Below are 27,273 nucleotides of genomic sequence, written 5' to 3'. Positions count from 1 at the left end.
TCCTGAAATACCAAAGCGCGGTGCTTTTGTATTTGTGCGGGAAGGGGGGGGGGGGGGGGGGCGGCACGGACATGCAGGGAGGACTAGCCCTGTGCCGGGCGTCCCCTCGCATGTCAGGAAAGATGATCGTAGCTGTGCTAAATCAGGTCTACAGCATTTAACGCCAACCGCTGTACCATAACCTGTAATGATTACCAAGAACTCAAATTGCATATCTTCATTTCTTGTACAAAACACATTTATTTGCAACATTTCCATGTTCACCTGAACTAATTTGAGATTACAGAGTGAAGAAAGGAGAGGGAGGAGAGGGGGAAGGGGGGGGGGAAGAGAGAGAAAGAGAGAGAGAGAGAGAGAGAGAGGGGGGAGGAGAGAGAGAGAGAGGGAGAGAGAAAGAAAAGCACTGAACAAAGGCACACGGAGACAGCGCACTCCTTTGCCCTCAGGATGCACTCTCATTAATAATATTAAAAGCAAGTAAAACTCTGTGCTATCAGTAGCAATTAATATTGCTTCATATAAATGGGACTAAAGGTATTGCAAAGTAAAATAGGAACAATAGGAAAATATTCACAGTAAAAGCAGGTAACTTATGGCCCTCTGGCTTTTGTTAGGAGAGCATGCTGGAACTTATAGTTCCACAGCAGCAGGAGTGGCATTGGCTGCTTTAGGAGTCATAATCTGCAGAGTCTCATTACAAAGTAACATGTATTTTAGGTCTACTTAATATGACTGCTACATCTAGCATAGGGGAGGGGAGGGAGTGTTAGACTGGAAAAGGTTACTTCTTTACTTTCATCGATGCTAGTTGTTAGTTATTGAACCATTTCAACTTAAAGCACAAAGCACATGTATAATGATGTAGTGAACACTTCCATGCACTTTTAATCCTTCCATATATTATCCTGTATGTAGTAAAACCCAGTGCCTTCATTCTTTTGAATACTGAACAACATGTATTTTTAGTGCAGCAAGTAGGATTTCAACTGGGATACAGGCAGGTATTATATGCCTGATACGAGTGCTAGAAACACACTTCTAAAGAGGTCTTGTTGTACAATATATTGGAAGAAGGTAAAGGAACTGGAGCTGAGGCACAATGATGATTTCCGCTCTCACAGCTCTTTTTGGATCCGTTGGTTGGTAGTTTTGATATTTAAGTCCTGATTATCCACTTTTACTGTCAAGCGGCCAAGCATGTCATCCTGGTCATCAATCTCTGACTGCAATCCAAGGGCAAGGTTTTTGAGCCGATCTAAGCCCACAGACATGCCATCTGTAAGAAAGTAGAAACATGGTTTTAAATGAAGAAATGCAGAAATACACTGTCACTCACAGTATGCCTGCCGCCTTAGAAGGGAGGCTTTCTGACATGGCAACTTCTTGCACGGATGTGAAAGACAATATGGAGGACATATTTAGTTATGAATAAATATTCCATTTCTCTTTCATCCACTAGGGGACACTGGAGCGTTCCTTAGACATTAGGGGTATGAAGTTTGCAACCGGAGGTGTGGCACAATCTAAAATTAGCATTGTCTGCACAGCCGGCTCCTCCCCCTTCACATCCGTCCTCCCTCAGTTTTGAAAATTGTGCCTAGGAGGTACAAGCACAGAAGGGAGCTCCTGCTCCATGAAGATTTATTTATTATTTATTTTTTATTTTATTTTTTTCTTCTCTTTTATACTGGCCCAATCCCTCCTAACTAAAGGGAGGGTGCAGGTTATAAAAGAAAATATGGTAAATGCCCGATCCCACCTAAATGAAAGGGGGTGCAGGCTTTACCAGATGAAAAGGCTGCGTCCCCCTAATAAAAGGAGGACAAAGTTCAGGAGTGGAGACAATGATTCCGACTGAAGGGGTCTGCATCTCTATACAGGCGCCAACTGTGAGTACAGTAGCTGATTGTTTTTAACATGGCCCCACAGGAGGTAGTGGAGCATATTTATTTATTTATTTTCTCAACACGGGCCGGGACGGCACAAGTCTTCAGGCATCCCCCGCTACCCGCCTCCCTCACGGCACTGTAACAAATGTCCCCCGCTTCGCTCCCTCCACCGCTGCTGCCCCCAACTCACTGACTCTTGTGGCGGGCAGTCTGGCAGCGCAGCATTCCACTCCCTCTCCCGGCTCAGTGTCAGTCTGCTGCTGACAGCCGCAGCCTCGCGTGGCGTCCCCTGCTCCCCCTCCCTCATCCGGCTCCGTGTTACTCCGCGGCTGACGGCCACAGCCTTGCGCGCAATCTCCCTCCCCTTTCCAACCCGCCGGCAGAGGCGAGAGGACAGGTGGGAGACGCGGCAGTTGACCCGGCGCGCTGGTGGAGCTCCGGTAGCCCAATGGTTAGGGCTCCCGCTCAGCATCTCAGCACCACTAGTCCTAATCCCTCAACATCCAGGTGATTCATTTTACAAACAGGTTAGGAGGGAGCCGAAGCGCTGACACGAGGGGGGAAAGGTGTGCACGGCAGGGGCCCAGCAGCGCGCACAGAATACGTTAGAAGGCATTTCCAAGAGTTTGGAAATTTAATGATGTGCACACAAAATTTTAGTGGCGGCCATCTTTTTAGAGATAAGTGGCGCCAAGTAGCTGACTAGGGGAAGCTATACGCCCCCATTAGTGGAGCCATATCCCAGAGCAGTCAGAACAGAGGGAGGGGTTTTTACAATAAAGTATAATCCCTCTGGTGGCTTCTGATAGGACTCTGTTGCAGAGGATTTGCAATATGTTTTTAAATATATATATATTTTCAAGGACTTCTACTACACAGATCCTGTGAAAATAATGGAACCGACTGGATATCAACCCTAACCTCGGCACTGAATCTCAGTGGCGTGCGAGGGTTGCAACAAGGCTATTGTTTGAATCCAGTGTGTATTTGTTCCCGTCATAAAGTTACGGTATTCCATTGCCTATTATAAAGATGAAATGCAACTGACATGTATTTTGTGGGGGTGCAAATTTAACATAAAATGCACAAACCAAGAACAGTCTAATTATATAATTAAAAGTTCATATAATAACTCCAATGGACACTGATGACAGGTCCGGCGGAGAAGGGAGCATCAGATAGTGTCACCCAGTTCAACTCTTTCTGTACCAACAAGGTCGGTCTTGTGGATGATAGTTGAATGAGTATTTATATTAATTAATTATTTATTTTTTGCTAAAAAGAAGATTTCCAGCTGGTTGAAAATACTCTTCAAAGCTCCCAATATGTCTACAGCCTTTCTCCTCCTATTCTAATAGGTGTAAGTCCGGCTAGGTTGGTATGTATATGGTTATCTAAGGTAAATGGGACCGCAAGGATTACTTTGGTTGCTCCAATAAATGGGCACTAAGGTTAACAACCCTGGGGAGCGCGACAGTTGAGAATGGGCACACACCAGGGAACAGTAAGCCGTCAAGGTTCGGAAAACATAACCTGACGGATATTTTGAGGTTGAGTATGGGCTGCGAGCTCATCCGTAACTGGGAGGAATTCATGGTTAAAATACTCCATCTGCATGGGTATAACAGGATGGCCGAACACGGTAAAGAGACTCCTTTCCTACCCATTGTTGGAGTGGGGAAAGGAGTGTGGGCTCGCATAACAGAGAGAAGACTGTTAGGTGTAAATACCTGAGGTGGCCAGTAAAGGCTTCCTAATTCCCAAATAATATTTTTTGCCTTGCGGAGCATATCCGAGAGTTTAATACCACATATACTTATCAGGCTGCTAGGGAGGTTACCATACCGATCTTCGGTATCTCTCGATGGTTTCTGTGACTAACAGAATTTCGTATTCCACAGAAGAGCACGAATCCCATAACGATGGTGGGCTCACCCCTACCTAGTCTAACGGGACATTTTTAATATTGCAGTCCCACTGAAAAAGAGGGTCGTCTATAGGTAGGAATTGACAGGGAACTCCACCTTCTGGTTGCAGGACCTTCTCACACGAACCTAGGAGTTACGTGTTTCGGTAAAGCGAATGTAGTTACCGGATTGGAGGGCGATTCCCCTGGGAGGGGAAGCGTTCCTTGAGCCAAAGAACCTCAGACATGTGGAGGAGAATCAGTTCTCCTGCCTACCAGAGAACTATATGAATAGGCGGTAGCAGTTATTCTGGTTCATTATATTCGTGCTGGGGGAATCTCGAATAAGGGAGACTATTCCCAATAGCCGATAATAGGTTGTTACACGACACAGAAAAAGCTTTGAAAATTTTCACAGCGCCGTTAAAATCAGCTCCACATTATGACACCATGGAACTTTCCATGGGACAGATTCATTAAAATAATTCTATTATATCAGGCCTGGTACTTCTTATTTTGTATATGGTTTCCAGACACAATATATTTAAATCCCACACTGTCCTCCAAAAGAAAATCCCGTAAGAAAAGTCTCAAAGTTTTAAACACCAAACACTTTATGTTCGGATTCCACAAATGCACAATCCAGTCTCTCCAGATCCAAAGAAAAATTAAAAGTTTATTTATAATCCACTATTAAGAACATCTAAAAATCTTTCCGGTTTGCAGGCAGTAATAGGCAATTACAGTTCGGTTATAAACTTTTAGATCTCACCGGACCTCCAGGACACCAGCGTTTTGCCGTATAGGTGCTCCCCCTTTATCTGGCTATAGCTACCAGACGTTCTTTGCAACCACGGGGTAACCTGTCGTCCCGCCGAGCTCCGTCCTGACGTTACTGTGTTAACCGCTGTAATTAGCTGTATCACCGTGGCTCCTTCCTTCATAAAACAATGACCGAAATCACTCATTAGCCGCCGACGCGTTTCTACCCTCCAAGCGGGTCTTTGTCAAAGACCCGCTTGGAGGGTAGAAACGCGTCGGCGGCTAATGAGTGATTTCGGTCATTGTTTTATGAAGGAAGGAGCCGGAGCCGCGGTGATACAGCTAATTACAGCGGTTAACACAGTAACGTCAGGACGGAGCTCACGGCAGGTAAGAGGTTCGGCATTTAGACTCGGGTGATCCTCACAACGGATGCCAGTTTCAGAGGTTAGGGGTGCAGTCCTAGAGTGACGTCAGTTTCAGAGCAGATGGACGTTACAGGAGAGCAGGCTGCCCAAATACATTGAGCTGAGAGCGGTTTACAATGAGTTTCTCTTGCTGAAGACCTAGTCATGGGTCAACACTTAAAGATACAGTCGGAAAATGTCACAACGACGGCTTACATAAGCCGTCAAGGAGGAACAAAGAGAAGGATGGCGTTGCAGGAAGCCACAAGGATTTTGTTGGGGGGTAGAAACGTGTAACATCATCCTCTCGGCAGTGTTCATTCCAGGTGTGGAGAACTGGGAAGTAGATTATTTCAGTCGCCAGGACATGCACCCGGGAGAATGGGGCCTGAATCCACGGATTTTCAACACGGTGGTGAGGAGATGGGGTATACCTCAAGTCGACCTCATGGCATTTCAACAAAACCATCAGCTGCCCAGATGTGTGTCCAGGACAAGAGATCCAGCAGCAGAAGGAGTGGTCGCATTAACACTTCCTTGGTGTTACAGGAGGGTTTAAATTTTTCCACCTTTCCCAAGGTTCGGAAAGGGTTGAAACGAGAGCGAATGTGGGCGATTCTAGTTGCACCAGATTGGCCCCGCCGGAGTTAGTACTCAGACCTGTGAGGGTTACTAGCGGAAGATCCTTGGCGGTTACCTCAGAGAGAGGACCTGCTATCTCAGGGACCGTTCCATCACCCAGTCCTGAACGGGCTGCGTTTAACGGCGTGGCTATTGAAATCCGGATCTTAAGGAATAGAGGGATACCAAGAGGGCCATTCCTACGATGATTGCCGTTAGGAAGCTGGTCACAGCCATGCACTACTACAGGTTTTGAAAAAGGTACATGGACTGGTGTCAATAACGTGGGTGGAATTCGACGAACTTCCACTTATATAGGCTTCTGCTCTTCCTTCAGGCAGGTCTAGATGTAGGCCTGAGGCTGGGCTCTATGAAAGTTCAAATTTCAGCTCTTTCCATTCTATTTCAACAGAAGAGATTCAAACCTTCTGGGGATACAATCCCTTTCTCGTCCTCCTGCTGCATCAGGGGACTTAAATTTGGTGTTGAACTATTTGAGATCACCAACTTTTGAGCCGTTAGCAAGAACAGACTTGAACTCTCTCTCTTGGAAGGTCACATTATTGCTTGCCTTGGTTTCGGACAGGCGGTTTTCTGAGTTGGGAGTAGGGCGTAACTCCGTACAAGAGCAGATTTCCTTCCTAAGGTTGTTTCGGGGTTTCATGTAAACCAGCCAATTAGGGTCCCATCTTTCCAGGGTCTCGCAAATGGGGACGTGGCCTTGGATGTTGTCCGAGCTTTACGGGCATACGTGTAAGTTAAGTCGTCCTTCAGAAAGTCGGACCATTTGTTTGTTCTATATCATGGGCCTAAGAAGGCTTGGCCAACATCTAAGCAGTCTTTGTCTCGATAGATTAGACTTGCCATTCGGCTAGCTTATATTTCCTCTGGCAAACAGGTTCCGGTTCAGATGGGTGTTCATACCACCCGTTCAGTGGGGGCCTCATAGGCAGCTGCCAGAGGTGCTTCCACTACTCAACTTTGCAGAGTGGCGACGTGGGCCTCAGCCCACTTATTCGCAAATTTTACAAGTTTGATACATTTGCGTCCGAAGATTCTAAGTTCGTACGTTTTGTGTTGCAGGCCACCGACAGCACTCCCTCCCCGGGGGGGATTAACTTTGGGACATCCCCTAATGTCTAAGGAACGCTCCAGTGTCCCCTAGTGGATGAAAGAGAAAAGAGGATTTTGGTACTTATCGATAAATCCATTTCTCTGAATCCTCTAGGGGACACTGGACGCCCACCTCGGTGCTGTCGGCCTGCTGTGTCATAGTTCTTGTTCATACAGTTCGTAAAAAATAGGATTTTGGTACTTACCAGGTAAATCCTTTTCTTTGAATCCATAGGGGGCACTGGAGTACTCTTGGGATATGGACGGGCTTCCGTAGGAACAGCACTGAATATTTAAATTTAGAACACTCCACCCCTCCATATCCCCGAGTACCTCAGTGTTTTTTACTGAGCCGAACAGGAACTATAGAGAGGTTGACAATGGAGTATTACATATAACATAACGGACAATAACGAAGTTGACACATAACGTTACTGACAACTAAACAGTTGACACCCTAACCAGCACTTGTAATTTGAACCAGTCGGTGAAAGTGTGTTACCATAAGATCCTCAGAACTCACCACAACTAGGTAAAACTGCTCTGGGTGGGCGTCCAGTGCCCCCTATGGATTCAAAGAAAAGGATTTACCTGGTAAGTACCAAAATCCTATTTTCTTTATCATCCACTAGGGGTCACTGGAGTACTCTTGGGACGTACCAAAGCTTCCCCCGTGGGCGGGAGAGCTGTTTGGCACTTGTAACACTAGGCGGCCAAAGCTAGATGCTGATGCCGCAAACGTATCAAACTTGTAAAAGCGCACAAACGTGTGCACTGAAGACCATGTAGCCGCACGGCAAAGCTGCGTTGTAGAAGCTCCCCGACCAGCTGCCCATGAAGTTCCCACAGAACGTGTGGAATGAGCGGTTACTGATGTAGGTGGTTGTAACCTAGCATGAAGGTAAGCCTGACGTATGGTTAGTTTTATCCATCTGGATAAGGTTTGTTTAGACGCTGGCCAACCCATCTTGGCAGCATCATAGAGAACAAACAACGTATCCGTCTTACGAACTGAAGACGTTCGGGATACATAAACGCGTAATGCGCGTACCACATCCAGAGTTCCAGAATGTGCCGTCAACACAGGAACTACTATTGGTTGATTGATGTGAAAAGATGACACTACCTTTGGTAAGAAAGCGGGATTCGTCCGAAGTTCCGCTCTGTCATCATGAAACACCAAATACGGTGACTTGCATGACAAGGCACCCAAATCCGAAACACGCCTTGCCGAAGCTAAGGCTAGAAGAAAAATTGTTTTCCAAGTGAGAAACTTTATATCCACTTGCTGTAAGGGTTCAAAATATGAAGACTGTAAGAACTCTAAAACCAGATTCAAGTCCCATGGCGCTGTAGGTGGAATGAATGGAGGCTGTACTCTGAGGACACCTTGGAGAAAAGTGCGTATAGACGGCAATAGAGCCAATCGTCTTTGAAAGTAAATTGACAAAGCAGATAACTGCACCTTTAGTGTAGATAAACGCAGTCCTCCATCTAACCCTGTTTGTAGAAACAACAAAAGGCGGGATAACTTGAAAGAGGATGTCGGAAACTTCCGAGCTTCACACCAACCTATATAGGCACGCCATATTCTGTAATAATGAGCTGCCGTAACCGGCTTCCTAGCTCGTAACATGGTTGGTATAACCGAATCTGGAATGCCCTCTCTTCTTAAGAGGGCGGTCTCAACAGCCACCCCGTCAAACGCAGCCGCGCTAAATCGGGGTAAAGGAACGGACCCTGTTGTAACAGGTCTGGACGTAGTGGGAGCGGCCAAGGATCGTCTGCGAGTAGTCCTTGGAGATCCGAGAACCAAGCTCTCCGAGGCCAATGAGGCGCCACTAGTATGACTGTGACAGACTCTCTTTTGATCCGTTTTAGCACCAGAGGGAGCAACGGAAACGGTGGAAATAGATACACAAGACTGTACGGCCACGCGACAGTAAGAGCGTCCACCGCCACTGCCTTTGGATCTCTTGTTCTGGACACATACTGGAACGTTTGGTGATTGTGTCGAGACGCCATCAGGTCCACCTGAGGATAACCCCATCGCTGAACCAACATGTGAAACACTTCTGGATTTAATGCCCATTCGCCTGGATGAAAATCCCGACGACTGAGATAATCCGCTTCCCAGTTGTCCACTCCCGGAATGAACACGGCCGACAATATCACCTGGTGGCATTCCGCCCAATTGAGGATTCGAGCTACTTCCCGCATTGCCATGCGGCTTCTCGTTCCTCCTTGTTTGTTGATGTATGCGACCGCCGTCGCATTGTCTGACTGCACTTGGACAGGCTGAGAGCGAAGCATGTGCACTGCTGGTCGTAGCGCATTGTAAATTGCGCGGAGTTCCAGGACATTTATAGACAGCAATTTTTCGTGATCCGCCCAGAGACCCTGGAGCTGACAATTTTGAATTACCGCTCCCCAACCTCTGAGACTGGCGTCCGTAGTTAGAATTATCCAATTCCAGCCTCTGAACCGTCTTCCTGCGGTTAAATTGTGTTCCTTGAGCCACCAGAGCAGAGATACTCTTGCCCTTGGTGACAACCTCACTCTGTGGTGAATCTGCAGATGCGAGCCTGACCACTGGGCGAGCACATTCAGTTGAAAAGGACGCGAGTGAAATCTTCCGAACTGAAGCGCTTCGAAAGCTGCCACCATTGTGCCTAAGAGGCGAATGCACAAGTGTACCGACACTGTGCGTGGCTTGAGCACTAATTGTACTAGATGGCGTAGAATTTGTACTTTCTGCTGTGGTAGGTAAATTCTTTGATTGACCGTATCGAGAATCATACCTAGGAATTGAAGGAGTTGAGACGGAATTAGATGTGATTTCCTGAAGTTGACAATCCAACCGTGGTGAACCAGTACATCGTATGTTAGCAACGCATGTTGGAGAAGTATCTGTTGAGACGGAGCTTTGATGAGCAGATCGTCTAAATACGGAACTATTGTCACTCCCAGGGATCTGAGATGAGCTATCATCACAGACATCACTTTGGTGAATACCCGAGGCGCTGATGACAGGCCAAACGGTAGAGCCTGAAACTGGTAATGGTTCTGGCGTATTGCAAACCGTAAGAATTTCTGATGAGGCTGCCAAATTGGAATGTGTAAGTACGCATCCTTGAGATCTAGCGCAATCATAAATTCCTTTGGCTCTAAACCCGCAATCACCGAGCGCAGAGACTCCATTTTGAATCTGTAGTAAGTTACGTACTGATTGAGACCCTTTAAGTTCAATATTGGTCTGACTGAGCCATCCGGCTTTGGTACGACAAACAGACTTGAATAATAACCCTGACCCTGTTGGTGTACAGGGACCGGAATCAAAACTGCCGAATCCAGTAGGGACTGAATGGCAATTTGCAGAACCGTCCTCTTGTCGTCCGACAGAGGCAATCCTTTCTTGAAAAACCGCAGAGGCGGAAGACAGTCGAACTCTGTTTTGTAACCTTTTAACACTAAATTGCGGATCCACCCATCCGCGGATGTGTGGAACCACGCCAAATGGAACGTCTGAAGGCGTGCTCCCACAATCGGAGAACCGAGATGGGCTGGTAGCCCGTCATGCCACTGGCTTGTCGGTAACCTTAGCGTCCTGGCGAGTTGTGTTGGTTTGTTGGAAACCACGTCCGCGACCACGTCTAGCAGGCGTGGCTGTTCCTCTGCCACGTCCTCGAAAGGGCCGAGGTCTAAAGGATTTGAACGAAGGTCCAGCGTACCTCCTTCTTGATACCGGTGGAGGCAATGGTAAGAAAACAGACTTACCTCCCGTAGCCTCAGCAATCCATGCGTCCAATTCAGGACCAAAGAAATTCTTGCCATCGTAAGGCAACGCCTCTATACCTCGTTTGACCTCTGCCTCCGCATGATAAGCACGCAGCCAGAGTGCTCTTCGTGCCGTAACTAGCGACGATGAAATACGAGAAGTGAGCTGACAGACGTCAGTAGACGCTGTACAGAGATACTCTACTCGTCATGTAAAGCAGATTTGAGTTCTGTAAGCCATATTATGAGCGCCTTAGTGACCCAGATGCCAACCAAGCCAGGTCTCAGCATCACTCCTGCTGCTACATACATGGATTTTAGCATAGTTTCTATCTTGCGATCTGAAGGATCTTTAAGCGTAGTAGCTGCTGGCACTGGTATGGTTAATTTCTTGGTAAGCTTTGACACTGAAGAATCAACTATTGGTGGATTCTCCCATGTACATGTTACAGAGTCTGGAAACGGGTAACTAGACTTAAATCTGCGAGGTATAGAAAACCGTTTATCTGGATTCTGTCGTGTTTCTACTAACATCTGATTAAGGGATTCCGACACAGGAAAACTTATTGGAGTTTTTTGTCGTTTAGTAAATACGACCTGATCATTTGTGAGAGGCTCCTCAGTTTCAGTAAAATTCAGAGACTGACGTACCGCTCTGATGAGATCATCAATGCCGGAACTGTTAAAATCCTCGCCATCTGACTCCACTTCGCCCTCCTCACCCTCATCTTGTTCCGTGAGGTCTGGCATGGAATCGTCAGAATGCAACATAGCCGAAACAGGTAAATCATAAGACATATGAAATTTATCCCGTTTACCCAAAATGGATTTGGACCTTACGCAAGGCTGAGACGCCTCCGGTAGTTCTGGCGGTCTCACCTTGACTCAGATCTTGCCGTTTCCCGCTCCTGACGAGCGGCGGTCAATTCTGATTGTAACCTATCTAGTACATTTACTAACATACCCCACGGAGGGTCCGGTGAGGACATTGGTTGTAAAACTGGATCAGAAATGGTATTCTGAACCGAATCCACAAAACATACTGTACATGTGGTAGATCCATCCGGTAACACACTGCTACAGACTTTGCAATTATGCTTTTTAGTTTTTGCTGGTGCCTTACTCATTATGGCGACAGACAATACAATACACAAAAACAGACACTTGCACGACTCAGTAAAATAGTAGTAAGGTGTCTCTGTGTATATATATATATATATATATATATATATATATATATATATATATATATATCTGGCCAAGTGCAGTACACGTGGCCAGTACTATGAAATGTGATCCCAAATTCCCACTAACACCCCTGCGCCTCCGGTGGAATAGAGATGTAGTACTGGAACTTTCTGGAATCACAGCAGGAAGACACAGGAAGCATGGTTAAAATGGCCCCCATGCTTATACATATAATCACAGTGTAGTTTCATACTGATATTATTAACAGCCTCCCTGCCAGTATAAACCTCATTATATAGCTATATAAATGTGTGCTATACTACCAACAGCCTGTTGCTGCTGTCCTTTCCCCCCCCCCTCGCATCTGCTCCATAGCGTGCAGTGCGGGCCGGGCAGCGGGCACCCCGGGACCTGGAAGACTGGGAGCGCGTGTCAGCGCTATGAGACACGGGCAGCAGCGGATCAAGCGGCGGGCGGACCCGTTCAGAGACGCGGGTATTGTAAGAAGCACCGGAGCAGCGTTATGAGACCCGGCGGCCGGAGCAGCGAGAGAAGCGGCGGGCGGACCCGACTTCAGAGACGCGGGAGCAGTGTAAGACAGCGGGCGGCTATGTTACCCGGCGGCCGGAGCAGCTGCGGCGGGCGGCAGTCAGCCGAAAGACACCAGCGCCTTCCCCACACCTCGGGGCGGCAGCGGAAGCTGACCGCCCCGTTCTCCCCCCTCACATACCTGCAATTGTTGCTTCTGTGATGAGGCTCCGACGGGGCTTCTTAGTAAGCGCCGGCCAGCCTGCAGGAAGTGTGTGTGGCTGTGAGGGAGCTCTTTCAGAGAGGCCCGACACGCCCCTGCTGCTATCAGCAGCTGCACTATCCCTGACCCTGCCTTTTGGAAGGGGGAAAGGGATGTGTAAAATAGAAAAATATAAAATAGAAATAATTCAAAGTAATTGTGGACTCAGCCACAGAGCTGTTACTACTTCGAGCACAGAAAAAACACTGAGGTACTCGGGGATATGGAGGGGTGGAGTGTTCTAAATTTAAATATTCAGTGCTGTTCCTACGGAAGCCCGTCCATATCCCAAGAGTACTCCAGTGACCCCTAGTGGATGATAAAGAAACAGCGTTAGTTATTCGGTTAAGAGTTCTTGGATGCTGTTTGATATGTTGTACGGTTCGGTTCCTCGCCATGTGCTCTAGTATAATGTCCTATTCTCTCAGTCAAATTTTCTAAACTGAGGGAGGAGGGATGTGAAGGGGGAGGAGCTGGCTGTGCAGACAATGCTAATTTTAGATTGTGCCACACCTCCGGTTGCAAACTTCACACCCCTAATGTCTAGGGAACCCTCCAGTGTCCCCTAGAGGATTCAGAGAAATGGATTTATCGGTAAGTACCAAAATCCTCTTTTTTTTCATATACTATACGTGGACACCCTTTCCAATTAGTGCACTTGTCATTTTAGCTACAGTCATTGCTAAACAGCCATGAAGAGCTCAATGGCTTTCCACGTGGCAGTGTCATAGCACGTTCAGCCGCATAGTATTGGGCCACACATGCTCATGGAACAGGACTGCTGAGTGAAGAGCCACATAAAATAGTCTGCCCTCAGTTGTAACATTCACTACCAATTTCCAAACTGCTCCTGGAAATAACATCAGCAAATCAAACTTCACCTGACAGACGAATCTAAGTTTGGTGGATGCCAGAAGAATGCCTTCTGCTTGTATGAGCTCTGTCAACTGGATTTCTGTTTTTCATAGTCTGACCTGGGCACCAGTAAAGTGAAATCTTTATGCTACAGGATACAATGACACACTCTGTGACAACAGTTTGCGGAAGGGCCTTTTCTGTTTTAACATGGCAGTAGGCCTGGTTCTGATATTGTTGGTACTGTACAGCTGCAAGGAAGCACCTGTGCAATACCATACAACATCCTAATGCTGCAGGAGATGCCTGTAGGAAATGAACACCTCCTGCCAGCATCTGTGATCTTAGTGCTGCGTCGAATCGCCATTGCAACCAGTCGCAATAGTTGCAGCCCTCTGCTAATATCCAGAAGTCAAAGCTTAATCAGTCACCGCCCCCAGCTCCACCCCCAAACATGACCGACATGCTGCGGCTAAGGGGGGGACTACAATCGATCACGGAGGACCCATTCTGGACAAAATGGGTTTTACACATGTGCAGTTCACAAAATATCATATTTGTACGAAAACCATCGGGTTCGCGTACAAATCATAATTAGGCCCAATGCTCCCCTATGCACAAGGTGAGGGCCATCATAAATGGACTTAGGAGTTTGGAAAAACTGGCCTGCACAGAGCCCTAACATGTATACATATAAGACGAATTGGAATGTTGAGTGCAAGCCAGGCCTCATCACCCAACATCAGTGTCTGATCTCGCTAGTGCTCTTGTGGCTGAATGGAAGCTAGTCCCAGCAACCATGTTCCAAAATCTATGGCAAGACTTTCCAGAAGAGTGGAGGCAGTTGTAGCATGAAAAGGGGGACCAATTCCCTTATCTTGCTGTCCACATACACTACACAGCAAAAAGTATATCATTCAACTCAGTAACCTACAGACTTCGATAAACTTAAGAGAAATAAGACTTTACATGTTTTTTTTTTTAAAGTAAGGTACAATGAAAAAAAATCATGCTTACCCAAGTTATTGTCAATTTTCTGGTGGTAGTTTCTGAGTACCGGCGCCTTATGTTGGTATCCAGAACTCGTTGCACCGGCCGCATTATTACTGATATCTAGAAATACAATAGAACTAGATGAACAAATCTAAGATATAACTTACTGGTTTCCCAATTGAAAAAGTGGGAAAAGCTTATGCAACAGTAAATAAACTATTATTGCTGTACCAATTCAAATGTAATTTTTTATACATACACACACTATATATATATATATATATATATATATATATATATATATATATATATATATAAGCAACTTGAAGATGAATCTGTATATAAGACCTTACCTACGGATCCTACATCTGCATACAAACGTGAAGTCGATAACATCTTGGACCAAGCCTGTTCATCCTCCTATATTTCGGAGAAGTTATGCAGGGCCCTTAAACAGGAATTTCCCAAGGTTCCAATCCTGTTTACTGTGCCCAAGGTACATAAAAATCTAAACCATCCCCCGGGCAGACCTATAATCTCCGCCCACCAATCATTATACCAACCTGTATCTGTCTTTTTGGATGGCATACTTCAACCACTTATCTTGAAACAACCAAATTTTGTGAAAGATACTACCTCTTTCTTGAACCGCTTGTCTTCACTTTCCAACATACCTGAGGGCACCCTAATTTGCACCATTGATATTAGCAGTTTATTCACTAGTATCCCCCATACCCAGGGCTTGGCGGCGGTGAAACAGTTTCTCATCAAAGAAAATCTGACTTCTATCAACTTGGATTTTTTCCTTAAATTATTAGAGCTTACCTTGACCAGGAACTATTTCTTGTTTGATGGGAAGTATTATTGCCAAACCAGCGGGTGTGCCATGGGGAGCAATGTCTCCCCCTCCTTTGCTAACGTGTTCATGATGCAGGAGGAGCAAGCTATGTTCTTTACCGATAATACCACCAGCAGGCACATTTTACATTATTCACGTTACATTGATGACGTGTTCATCCTCTGGACGGCGGCCAGCAGCTCTTTGAACAACTTGTCAACAATATCAACAGCAGGGATTCACCTATTAAAATCACGGCGGACTGCAATTTACAGTCGCTTAATTACCTAGATGCCCAGGTTTCCATTATTAATGGAAGTATAAGAACAGATATTTACTACAAGCCGACTGACAAAAATACTTTATTACGTGCCAATAGCCATCACCCAAGGGCACTGAAAAAAGGCCTTCCAAGGTCCCAATTGATAAGGGCCGCAAGAATCACCAGCGACCCATCCAAACTGGACCAGGCCCTTTCCACCGTTGTGAACCGCTTTGCAGTTAGGGGCTATGACCCAGGTGACCTTTTGAGGCACAAACTAGAAGTTGCTGCCATTCCACGGCATGATTTGCTACAGCAAAAACCCAAGAAGCAAGATGAGTTAATACCATTAGTTACCAAATACACTACAGCCAGCCCTGTAGTACCTCGAGCTTTAAAAGCCATGTGGCCAATAATATCTACAGACAAGAAATTACCCACTTTCAAGAAAAAAAGACCCCTCACATGTTACAAGAAAGGGAGAAGCATTAAAGATTTCGTTGTACATTCAGATATAACAGGCTTTGGGGAACTTCAGACTTCAAATTTTCTGACTAAACTTCCGGGATGTTACAGGTGCCTTGGATGTAAAACACGCACAAATATACAACCTGGGTCTTCTTTTACATCCACTTCCACTGGCAAATCATTCAACATCAGGCACATCCTTACATGCACTACTACCCATATTGTATACTTAATCACTTGCCCGTGCAAGTTACAATATGTAGGGAAGACAGTACGCACTGCCCGTGAACGTTTTGCCATGCATAGATCCGCAATTAAGTATGCTATTTCCGGAAAATCTTCAGACCAACCAGTTGCGAAACACTATTCCGATTTCCAACACACACTTCAAGATCTGAATTTCCAGATAATTGACCATATCCCCAAATCTATACGCGGCGGCGACCGCGGGGGCCAACTTTTACGTCTTGAAGCCAGGTGGATCTATTCACTGGATACCATCAGACCTAAGGGTCTCAATGACAAGATCACCTGGGGTGTGTTTCAGATTTAAGTCCTTGCAGCAGACGAGTTTTACCAATAATGTTTACACTGAGCATGTCTATTAAGCAGACACTAAGGTGTCTATATTTAACTGTGTCTATTTTACGGTATGCCATAATGTTAAATACCTGGTGCCCATTCAATTTGTCTTTTTCCTCTTTTTTCTTTTCTTTTTTTCTGTGCATACATTGTACGATCTAACTATTTGATTTAATGTATTAGCATTGTTTCAGGTGTTGTATATTATATGTATGCCATAACATGTGTCTTTTTAACCAGCACCATTTTGATTCAGTCAGGTATTTAATCAGTACTTGGCTTAGATGTTTTTACTGTATCACTTTTTCACCAGCTAAACCTACGTCTATCCGACCCCTGGCTGTCACCCTGCGCCGGTCTCCTAGACGACCGTGCAAGCCGTGGGTATCCAGGAAGTGACGGACTACGACGCAGGGGAGCGCTGACGTCACCACACCCGGAAGTGTTCAGGACGGTCTCCGTTCCCACCGGTGTGTGTCCCGTTTGCGGGTCTTCCAAAGCGTATTTAAAGGTATGTTGTCACTTTACACATTGTATCACCTTGACAAAGGGACGTTAGCGCCCCGAAACGTTGGTCACCTTACTTTGCTGTGATGGATTAAAGTCCTTTTTTGCATACTATTTACTGGGATCAAGTCCCTGAGTGCCGCTGCATGCTTCTGTTTGCTGTATATATATATATATATATATATATATATATATATATATATATATATATATATATACACACACACACACACACACACACACACACACACACACACACACACACATACATACATACACAAATATAGAAAACTACAGCACTCGCCACCCAGAAGTGGGGTGCAGTGTCTGCACTCACCACTCATAGGGTGGGGTGCATGTAGCCCATGGCCACCAACTCAAATACATACAAACAGAAAGTTCAGCACTCACCATAGCAAGCTCACTTATCCTCACAACATCAATAAATAAATGAGGGGGGTTTAGTTAGTGAATTGGCCAATGCACGGAAGCCTGCAAACCGCTCGCCAAGGTACCCCACCTTCTTGCAGGTCCTACACTATCACAAAGTCAAAAAAATTAAAACCTGGCAACTGTATCACACATAATATAACTGCAAATATGCCCACTAGGTTTAATGTGTATCTGCCAAACATCTTATGGCTTTTAAAAGGTACACTAGTCACCTGACACTGGCTGATAAATTACAAAGGAGCAGCGGACACAGATTTAGAAAAAATGAGATTACACATGGGTGCATGAAAAATAAGATTTTAAACCTACCGGTAAATCTTTTTCTCCTAGTCCGTAGAGGATGCTGGGGACTCCGTAAGGACCATGGGGGTATAGACCGGCCCCGCAGGAGACATGGGCATTATAAAAAGACTTTAGAATGGGTGTGCACTGGCTCCTCACTCTATGCCCCTCCTCCAGACCTCAGTTAGAGAAACTGTGCCCAGAGGAGACGGACAGTATGAGGAAAGGATTTTTGTTAATCTAAGGGCAAGACTCATACCAGCCCACACCATCCACACCGTAAAACTGGTTCGTATATTCCATGTTAACAGTATGAAACAAAACAGCATCAGCCCGAGACTGATCAAACTGTAACATAACCCTTATGTAAGCAAAAAATAAGAATTTACTCACCGGTAATTCTATTTCTCGTAGTCCGTAGTGGATGCTGGGTACTCCGTAAGGACCATGGGGAATAGACGGGCTCCGCAGGAGACTGGGCACTCTAAAAGAAAGATTAGGTACTATCTGGTGTGCACTGGCTCCTCCCTCTATGCCCCTCCTCCAGACCTCAGTTAGGGAAACTGTGCCCGGAAGAGCTGACACTACAAGGAAAGGATTTGGAATCCAGGGTAAGACTCATACCAGCCACACCAATCACACCGTACAACTCGTGATAACTATACCCAGTTAACAGTATGAACAACAAATTAGCCTCATTAACAGATGGCTCATAACAAAACCCTTTAGTTAAGCAATAACTATATACAGGTATTGCAGAGAGTCCGCACTTGGGACGGTCTCCCAGCATCCACTACGGACTACGAGAAATAGAATTACCGGTGAGTAAATTCTTATTTTCTCTGACGTCCTAGTGGATGCTGGGTACTCCGTAAGGACCATGGGGATTATACCAAAGCTCCAAAACGGGCGGGAGAGTGCGGATGACTCTGCAGCACCGAATGAGCAAACTCAAGGTCCTCCTCAGCCAGGGTATCAAACTTGTAGAATTTTGCAAATGTGTTTGAACCCGACCAAGTAGCAGCTCGGCAAAGTTGTAAAGCAGAGACCCCTCGGGCAGCCGCCCAAGAAGAGCCCACCTTCCTCGTGGAATGGGCATTGACTGATTTAGGATGCGGCAGTCCAGCCACAGAATGTGCAAGTTGAATCGTGCAACAGATCCAGCGAGCAATAGTCTGCTTAGAAGCAGGAGCACCCAGCTTGTTGGGTGCATGCAGGATAAACAGCGAGTCAGTTTTTCTGACTCTAGCCGTCCTGGAAACATAGATTTTCAGGGCCCGGACTACGTCCAGCAACTTGGAAGCCTCCAAGTCCCGAGTAGCCGCAGGCACCACAATAGGTTGGTTCAAATGAAACGCTGATACCACCTTAGGGAGAAATTGGGGACGAGTCCTCAATTCTGCCCTGTCCATATGGAAGATCAGATAGGGGCTTTTACATGACAAAGCCGCCAATTCTGACACCTGCCTAGCCGAAGCCAAGGCCAAAAGCATGACCACTTTCCACGTGAGAGATTTCAACTCCACGGTCTGAAGTGGCTCAAACCAATGTGATTTTAGGAAATCCAACACAACGTTGGAGATCCCAAGGTGCCACTGGGGGCACAAAAGGGGGCTGAATATGCAGCACTCCCTTAACAAACGTCTGAATCTCAGGCAGTGAAGCCAGTTCTATTTGAAAGAAAATAGACAGGGCCGAAATCTGGACTTTAATGGATCCCAATTTTAGGCCCATAGTCACTCCTGACTGTAGGAAGTGCAGAAATCGACCCAGCTGAAATTCTTCTGTTGGGGCCTTCATAGCCTCACACCAAGCAACATATTTTCGCCATATGCGGTGATAATGTTTTGCTGTCACATCCTTCCTAGCTTTTATCAGCGTAGGAATGACTTCAACCGGAATGCCCTTTTCCATCAAGATCCGGCGTTCAACCGCCATGCCGTCAAACGCAGCCGCGGCAAGTCTTGGAACAGACAGGGCCCCTGCTGTAGCAGGTCCTGTCTGAGAGGCAGAGGCCAAGGGTCCTCTGAGATCATTTCTTGTAGTTCCGGGTACCAAGTCCTTCTTGGCCAATCTGGAACGATGTGTATAGTTCTTACTCCTCTCTTTCTTATTATCCTCAGTACCTTTGGTATGAGAGGAAGAGGAGGGAACACATAAACCGACTGGTACACCCACGGTGTCACTAGAGCGCCCACAGCTATCGCCTGAAGGGTCCCTTGACCTGGCGCAATATCTTTTTAGCTTTTTGTTGAGGCGGGACGCCATGATGTCCACCTGTGGCCTTTCCCAACGATTTACAATCAGCTGGAAGACTTCTGGATGAAGTCCCCCACTCTCCCGGGTGGAGGTCGTGCCTGCTGAGGAAGTCTGCTTCCCAGTTGTCCACTCCCGGAATGAACACTGCTGACAGTGCTAACACGTGATTTTCCGCCCATCGGAGAATCCTTGTGGCTTCTGCCATCGCCATCCTGCTTCTTGTGCCGCCCTGTCGGTTCACATGGGCGACCGCCGTGATGTTGTCTGACTGAATCAGCACCGGCTGGTTTTGAAGCAGGGGTCTTGCCTGACTTAGGGCATTGTAAATGGCCCTTAGTTCCAGAATATTTATGTGTAGGGAAGCTTCCTGACTCGACCATTGTCCTTGGAAGTTTCTTCCCTAAGTGACTGCCCCCCAACCTCGGAGGCTTGCATCCGTGGTCACCAGGATCCAGTCCTGTATGCCGAATCTGCGGTCCTCGAGAAGATGAGCACTCTGCAGCCACCACAGCAGAGACACCCTGGCCCTCGGGGACAGGGTGATCAGCCGATGCATCTGAAGATGCGATCCGGACCACTTGTCTAACAGATCCCACTGAAAGATCCGTGCATGGAACCTGCCGAATGGAATTGCCTCGTAAGAAGCTACCATCTTTCCCAGGACTCGCGTGCAGTGATGCACAGACACCTGTTTTGGTTTTAGGAGGTCTCTGACCAGAGATGACAACTCCTTGGCCTTCTCCTCCGGGAGAAACACCTTCTTCTGTTCTGTGTCCAGAATCATACCCAGGAACAGCAGACGCGTCGTAGGAACCAGCTGCGACTTCGGGATATTCAGAATCCAGCCGTGCTGTTGTAGCACTTCCTGAGATAGTGCTACTCCGACCAACAACTGCTCCCTGGACCTCGCCTTTATAAGGAGATCGTCCAAGTACGGGATAATTATAACTCCCTTCTTTCGAAGGAGTATCATCATTTCGGCCATTACTTTGGTAAATACCCTCGGTGCCGTGGACAGACCAAACGGCAACGTCTGGAATTGGTAATGGCAGTCCTGTACCACAAAACGGAGGTACACCTGGTGAGGTGGGTAAATGGGGACATGTAGGTATTGTAGAACCCAGAGATCCACCTGTGAGCGAACCCACTGGTCGCTGAAGTTCCGGAGACGGGCCCCCACCGCACCTGGCTCCACATGTGGAGCCCCAGCGTCATGCGGTGGACTTAGTGGAAGCAGGGGAGGATTTTTGTTCTTGGGAACTGGCTGTATGGTGCAGCTTTTTCCCTCTACCCCTGCCTCTGGGCAGAAAGGACGCGCCTTTAACCCGCTTGCCTTTCTGAGGCCGAAAGGACTGTACTTGATAATACGGTGCTTTCTTAGGCTGTGAGGGAATCTGAGGTAAAAAAGTCGACTTCCCAGCTGTTGCTGTGGATACGAGGTCCGAAAGACCGTCCCCAAGCAATTCCTCACCCTTATAAGGCAAAATTTCCATGTGCCTTTTAGAATCAGCATCACCCGTCCACTGCAGAGTCCATAATACTCTCCTGGCAGAAATGGACATCGCATTAATTCTAGATGCCAGCCGGCAAATGTCCCTCTGTGCAGCTCTCATATATAAGACTACGTCCTTAATATGCTCTATGGTTAGCAATATAGTGTCCCTGTCAAGGGAATCAATGTTATCAGACAGGGAATCAGACCACGCTGCTGCAGCACTGCACATCCATGCTGAAGCAATAGCAGGTCTCAGTATAGTACCTGAGTGTGTATACACAGACTTCAGGATAGCCTCCTGCTTTCTATCTGCAAGCTCCTTTAAGGCGGCCGTATCCTGAGACGGCAGTGCCTCCTTTTTTGATAAGCGTGTGAGCGCTTTGTCCACCTTAGGGGATGTCTCCCAACGTAACCTATTCGTTGGCGGGAAAGGGTACGCCATTAGTAACCGCTTAGAAATTAATAGTTTCTTATCTGGGGAACCCCACACTTCTTCACACAATTCGTATAACTCATCAGATGGGGGAAAAGTCACTGGCTACTTTTTCTCCCCAAACATAATACCCTTTTTTGTGGTAACCGGGTTTATGTCAGCAATGTGTAAAACATCTTTCATAGCCATAATCATAAATCGGATGGCCCTTGTGGACTGTACATTTATCTCATCCTCGTCGACACTGGAGTCAGACTCCGTGTCGACCTCTGTGTCTGCCATCTGAGCCAGCGGGCGTTTTTGAGCCCCTGATGGCCTCTGAGACGCCTGGGCAGGTGCGGACTGAGCTGCCGACTGTCCCATGTCTGTCACGTCGTCAAACCTTTTATGTAAGGAGTTGACACTGTCTGTTAAAACCTTCTACATATCCATCCACTCCGGTGTCGGCCCCACAGGGGGCGACATCACACTTATCGGCTCCTGCTCCGCCTCCACGTAACCCTCCTCCTCAAACATGTCGACACAGCCGTACCGACACACCGCATACACACAGGGAATGCTCTGACTGAGGACAGGACCCCACAAAGTCCTTTGGGGAGACAGAGAGAGAGTATGCCAGCACACACCACAGCGCTATATAATCAGGGATGTACACTAACACAAAGTGATTTTTCCCTATAGCTGCTTTACATATACAATTTGCGCCTAAATTTAGTGCCCCCCCCTCTCTTTTTTACCCTTTGAGCCTGGAAACTGCAGGGGAGAGCCTGGGGAGCTGTCTTCCAGCGGAGCTGGAAAGAGGAAATGGCGCCAGTGTGCTGAGGGAGATAGCCCCGCCCCCTTCTCGGCGGACTTCTCCCGCTCTTATATTTATATTATGGCGGGGGATTTTGCACATATATAGTTTATTGGACTATATTATGTGCTTTTTGCCATAGAAGGTACTCTAATTGCAGCCCAGGGCGCCCCCCCCCCCAGCGCCCTGCACCCATCAGTGACCGGAGTGTGTGGTGTGCATAGAGAGCAATGGCGCACAGCTGCAGTGCTGTGCGCTACCTTCATGAAGACCGAAGTCTTCAGCTGCCGATTTTCAGGATGCTCTTCTTGCTTCTGGCTCTGCAAGGGGGACGGCGGCGCGGCTCCGGGACCGGACGATCGTGGACGGGCCCAGTATTCGATCCCTCTGGAGCTAATGGTGTCCAGTAGCCTTAGAAGCCCAAGCTAGCTGCAAGCAGGTAGGTTCGCTTCTCTCTCCTCAGTCCCTCGTAGCAGTGAGTCTGTTGCCAGCAGATCTCACTGAAAATAAAAAACCTAACAAATACTTTCTTTACTAGAAGCTCAGGAGAGCCCCTAGTGTGCAACCAGCTCGGGCCGGGCACAGATTCTAACTGAGGTCTGGAGGAGGGGCATAGAGGGAGGAGCCAGTGCACACCAGATAGTACCTAATCTTTCTTTTAGAGTGCCCAGTCTCCTGCGGAGCCCGTCTATTCCCCATGGTCCTTACGGAGTACCCAGCATCCACTAGGACGTCAGAGAAACTATATACAAGTCTTGCAGAATTTTGTCCGCACTGGGCGGGCGCCCAGCATCCTCTACGGACTAGGAGAAAAAGATTTACCGGTAGGTTTAAAATCTTATTTTCTTTTACGTCCTAGAGGATGCTGGGGACTCCGTAAGGACCATGGGGATTATACCAAAGCTCCAAACTGGGCGGGAGAGTGCGGATGACTCTGCAGCACCGATTGAGCAAACAGGAGGTCCTCATCAGCCAGGGTATCAAACTTGCAGAATTTTGCAAAAGTGTTTGAACCCGACCAAGTCGCCGCTCGGCAAAGCTGTAATGCCGAGACGCCTCGAGCAGCCGCCCAAGAAGAGCCCACGTTCCTAGTGGAATGGGCCTTCACCGAATCTGGTGCCGGCAATCCAGCCGCAGAATGAGCCTGCTGAATCGTGTTACAGATCCAGCGAGCAATAGTCTGCTTAGAAGCAGGAGCGCCAACCTTGTTGGCTGCATACAGGACAAACAGTGCCTCTGTTTTCATAAGCCGAGCCGTCCCGGCTACGTAAATTTTTAAGGCCCTGACTACATCAAGGGACTTGGAATCCTCCAAGTCTCCCGTAGCCACAGGCACCACAATAGGTTGGTTCATATGAAACTATGAAACCACCTTAAGCAAAAATTGAGGACGAGTCCTCAACTCTGCTCTATCCTCATGGAAAATCAGATAGGGGCTTTTGTGAGACAATGCCGCCAATTCGGACACCCGCCTCGCAGATGCCAAGGCCAACAACATGACCACCTTCCAAGTGAGAAATTTTAATTCAACCGTTTGAAGAGGTTCAAACCAGTGAGATTTTAGGAACCATAACACCACGTTAAGGTCCCATGGTGCCACTGGGGGCACAAAAGGAGGCTGGATGTGCAGCACTCCCTTTACAAAAGTCTGGACTTCTGGGAGAGAAGCCAATTCCTTCTGAAAGAATATAGATAGGCTCCATTAAAGTACAGATTTCGGCCCTAACTTCAGGCCCATATCCACTCCTGTCTGTAGAAAGTGGAGGAAAACGGCCCAGGTGGAAATCTTCCTTAGGAGCATTCTTGGCTTCACACCAAGAAACATACTTCCTCCAGATACGGTGATAATGTTTCGCCGTCACCTCCTTCCTAGCCCTTATCAGAGTAGGGATGACCTCCTCCGGAATACCTTTCCTAGCTAGGATTCAGTGTTCAACCGCCATGCCGTCAAACGTAACCGCGGTAAGTCTTGGAACACGCAGGGCCCCTGCTGAAACAGGTCCTCCCTGAGATGAAGAGGCCATGGATCTTCTGTGAGCATCTCCTGAAGATCTGAATACCAGGCCCTTCGAGGCCAATCTGGAACAATGAGTATTGTCTGCACTCTTTTTCGTCTTATGAGTCTCAATATTTTGGAGATGAGAGGAAGAGGAGGGAATACATAGACCGACTGAAACACCCATGGTGTCACCAGGGCGTCTACCGCTACTGCCTGAGGGTCCCTTGACCTGGCACAATACCTCCGAAGCTTCTTGTTGAGGCGTGACGCCATCATGTCTATTTGAGGAAGTCCCCAAAGACTTGTTATCTCTGCAAAAACTTCTTGATGAAGTGCCCACTCCCCTGGATGCTGAGGAAGTCTGCTTCCCAGTTGTCCACTCCCGGACTGAAGACTGCCGACAGAGCGCTTACGTGATTTTCCCCCCAGCGCAGAATCCTTGTGGCTTCCGCCATCGCCACTCTGCTCCTTGTCCCGCCTTGGCGGTTTACATAAGCCACGGCTGTGACGTTGTCTGATTGAATCAGAACCAGTAGGTCGCGAAGAAGATTCTCCGCTTGTCGTAGGCCGTTGTATATGGCCCTTAATTCCAGTATGTTGATGTGTAGACAAGCCTCCTGGCTTGACCATGTTCTCTGAAAATGTCTTCCTTGTGCGACTGCTCCCATCCTCGGAGGCTCGCGTCCGTGGTCACCAGAACCCAGTCTTGTAAGCCGAACCTGCGACCCTCTAGAAGGTGAGCACTCTGCAGCCACCACAGGATACACCACCTGGCCTTGGGGGACAGGCTTATTTTCTGATGAATTTGAAGATGGTACCCGGACCACTTGTCCAGAAGGTCAAACTGAAATGTTCTCGCATGAAACCTGCCGAAGGGGATGGCCTCGTAGGTCGCCACCATTTTTCCCAGTACTCGAGTGCATTAATGAACTGACACTCTTTTCGGTTTTAACAGGTCTCTGACCATATTCTGGAGTTCCTGGGCTTTTTCCATCGGGAGAAAAACCCTCTTTTCTTCCGTGTCCAGAAACATGCCTAAGAAAGATAGCCGAGTCGTTGGAACTAACTGTGACTTTGGTAGATTTAGAATCCAGCCATGTTGCTGCAGCACTCTCAGGGAGAGCGACGCGCTTTTCAGCAACTGATCTCTCGATCTCGCTTTTATCAGGAGATCGTCCAAGTGCAGGATAATTGTGACCCCCTGCCTGCGCAGGAGCACCATCATTTCCGCCATTACCTTGGTGAAAATCCTCGGGGCCGTGGAAAGCCCAAACGGCAACGTCTGAAACTGGTAATGACAGTCCTGTACAGCGAATCTCAGGTACGCCTGATGAGGGGGATATATGGGGACATGAAGGTATGCATCCTTTATGTCTAGTGACACCATAAAATCCCCCCTTCCAGGCTGGAGATAACCGCCTGGAGCGATTCCATCTTGAATTTGAACTTTCAAGTACAGGTTTAGGGATTTTAGATTTAGAATGGGCCTGACGGAGCCATCCGGTTTCGGAACCACAAACAGGGTTGAATAGTACCCCTTCCCCGTTGAACTAGGGGAACCTTGACAATCACTTGATGTTGATACAGCTTTTGAATTGCAGCTAAAACTATCTCCCTCTCTGGGGGAGAAGCTGGTAAAGCCGATTTGAAAAATCGGCGCGGAGGCACATCTTCGAATTCCAGCTTGAATCCTTGGGATACAAATTCCATCGCCCAAGGATCCACGTCTGATTGAACCCAGACGTGGCTGAAGAGTCGAAGACGTGCCCCCACCGGCGCGGACTCACTCAGTGGAGCCCCAGCGTCATGCAGTGGATTTAGTAGAAGCCGGGGAGGACTTCTGCTACTGGGAACTAGCCGTAGCAGGCATTTTTTTCCCTCTACCCTTACCTCTGGCGAGGACGGAAGAGCCCCGACCTCTTCTGGACTTATGCGACCGAAAGGACAGCATCTGATATTGTGGTGTCTTCTTTTGCTGTGGGGGAACATAAGGTAAAAAAGTAGATTTACCCGCGGTAGCTGTGGAAACCAGGTCCGCGAGACCTTCCCCAAATAAAAACCTAACCCTTGTAAGGCAAAACTTCCATATGTCTCTTTGAGTCGGCATCACCCGTCCATTGGCGGGTCACAGGGCTCGCCTAGCAGAAATCGCCATGGCGTTGGCTTTTGAACCCAACAGTCCAACGTCTCTCGAAGCGTCTCTCATATATAAGACTGCGTCTTTAATGTGACCCAAGGTCAATAAAATGCTATCCCTATCTAGGGTATCAATGTCAGATGACAAGGTATCTGCCCAAGCTGCTACAGCGCTACAAACCCAAGCCGACGCTATTGCCGGTCTGAGCAAGGCACCCGTATGTGCATAAATTGATTTTAAGGTAGTTTCCTGTCTGCGATCAGCAGGATCCTTGAGGGCTGCCGTGTCTGGAGACGGCAGCGCCACCTTTTTGGACAAGCGCGTTAAAGCCTTGTCCACCCTGGGTGAGGATTCCCACGTAACCTGTCCTGTGCAGGGAATGGATACGCCATAAGAAATCTCTTGGGAATCTGCAGTGTCTTGTCTGGAGTTTCCCAAGCTTTTTCAAATAACGCGTTCAG

The 27,273-nt window shown here is 47.5% G+C and overlaps 1 protein-coding gene across 1 annotated transcript in view; it reads right to left on the bottom strand.

Annotated features, from left to right (window-relative positions):
• Window positions 1–220: 220 nt before the first annotated feature.
• Window positions 221–27,273, bottom strand: part of SNAP29 (synaptosome associated protein 29) — a 77,568-nt gene continuing 50,515 nt past the window's right edge. The window contains exons 5-6 of the mRNA XM_063964796.1: window positions 14,326–14,421; window positions 221–1,276 (exon numbers count right to left, since the gene is read on the bottom strand). Coding sequence (XP_063820866.1) covers window positions 1,116–1,276; window positions 14,326–14,421 — 257 coding nt within the window. The 3' untranslated portion in view covers window positions 221–1,115. The remainder of the gene's footprint in view (window positions 1,277–14,325; window positions 14,422–27,273) is intronic.

This window comes from Pseudophryne corroboree, chromosome 1 (assembly GCF_028390025.1).
Source record: "Pseudophryne corroboree isolate aPseCor3 chromosome 1, aPseCor3.hap2, whole genome shotgun sequence".
In the NCBI taxonomy this organism is placed as follows: Eukaryota; Metazoa; Chordata; class Amphibia; order Anura; family Myobatrachidae; genus Pseudophryne; species Pseudophryne corroboree.
The sequence above is the reverse complement of the archived record's forward strand: the minus strand, read 5'-3'. Positions and strand labels throughout refer to the sequence as shown.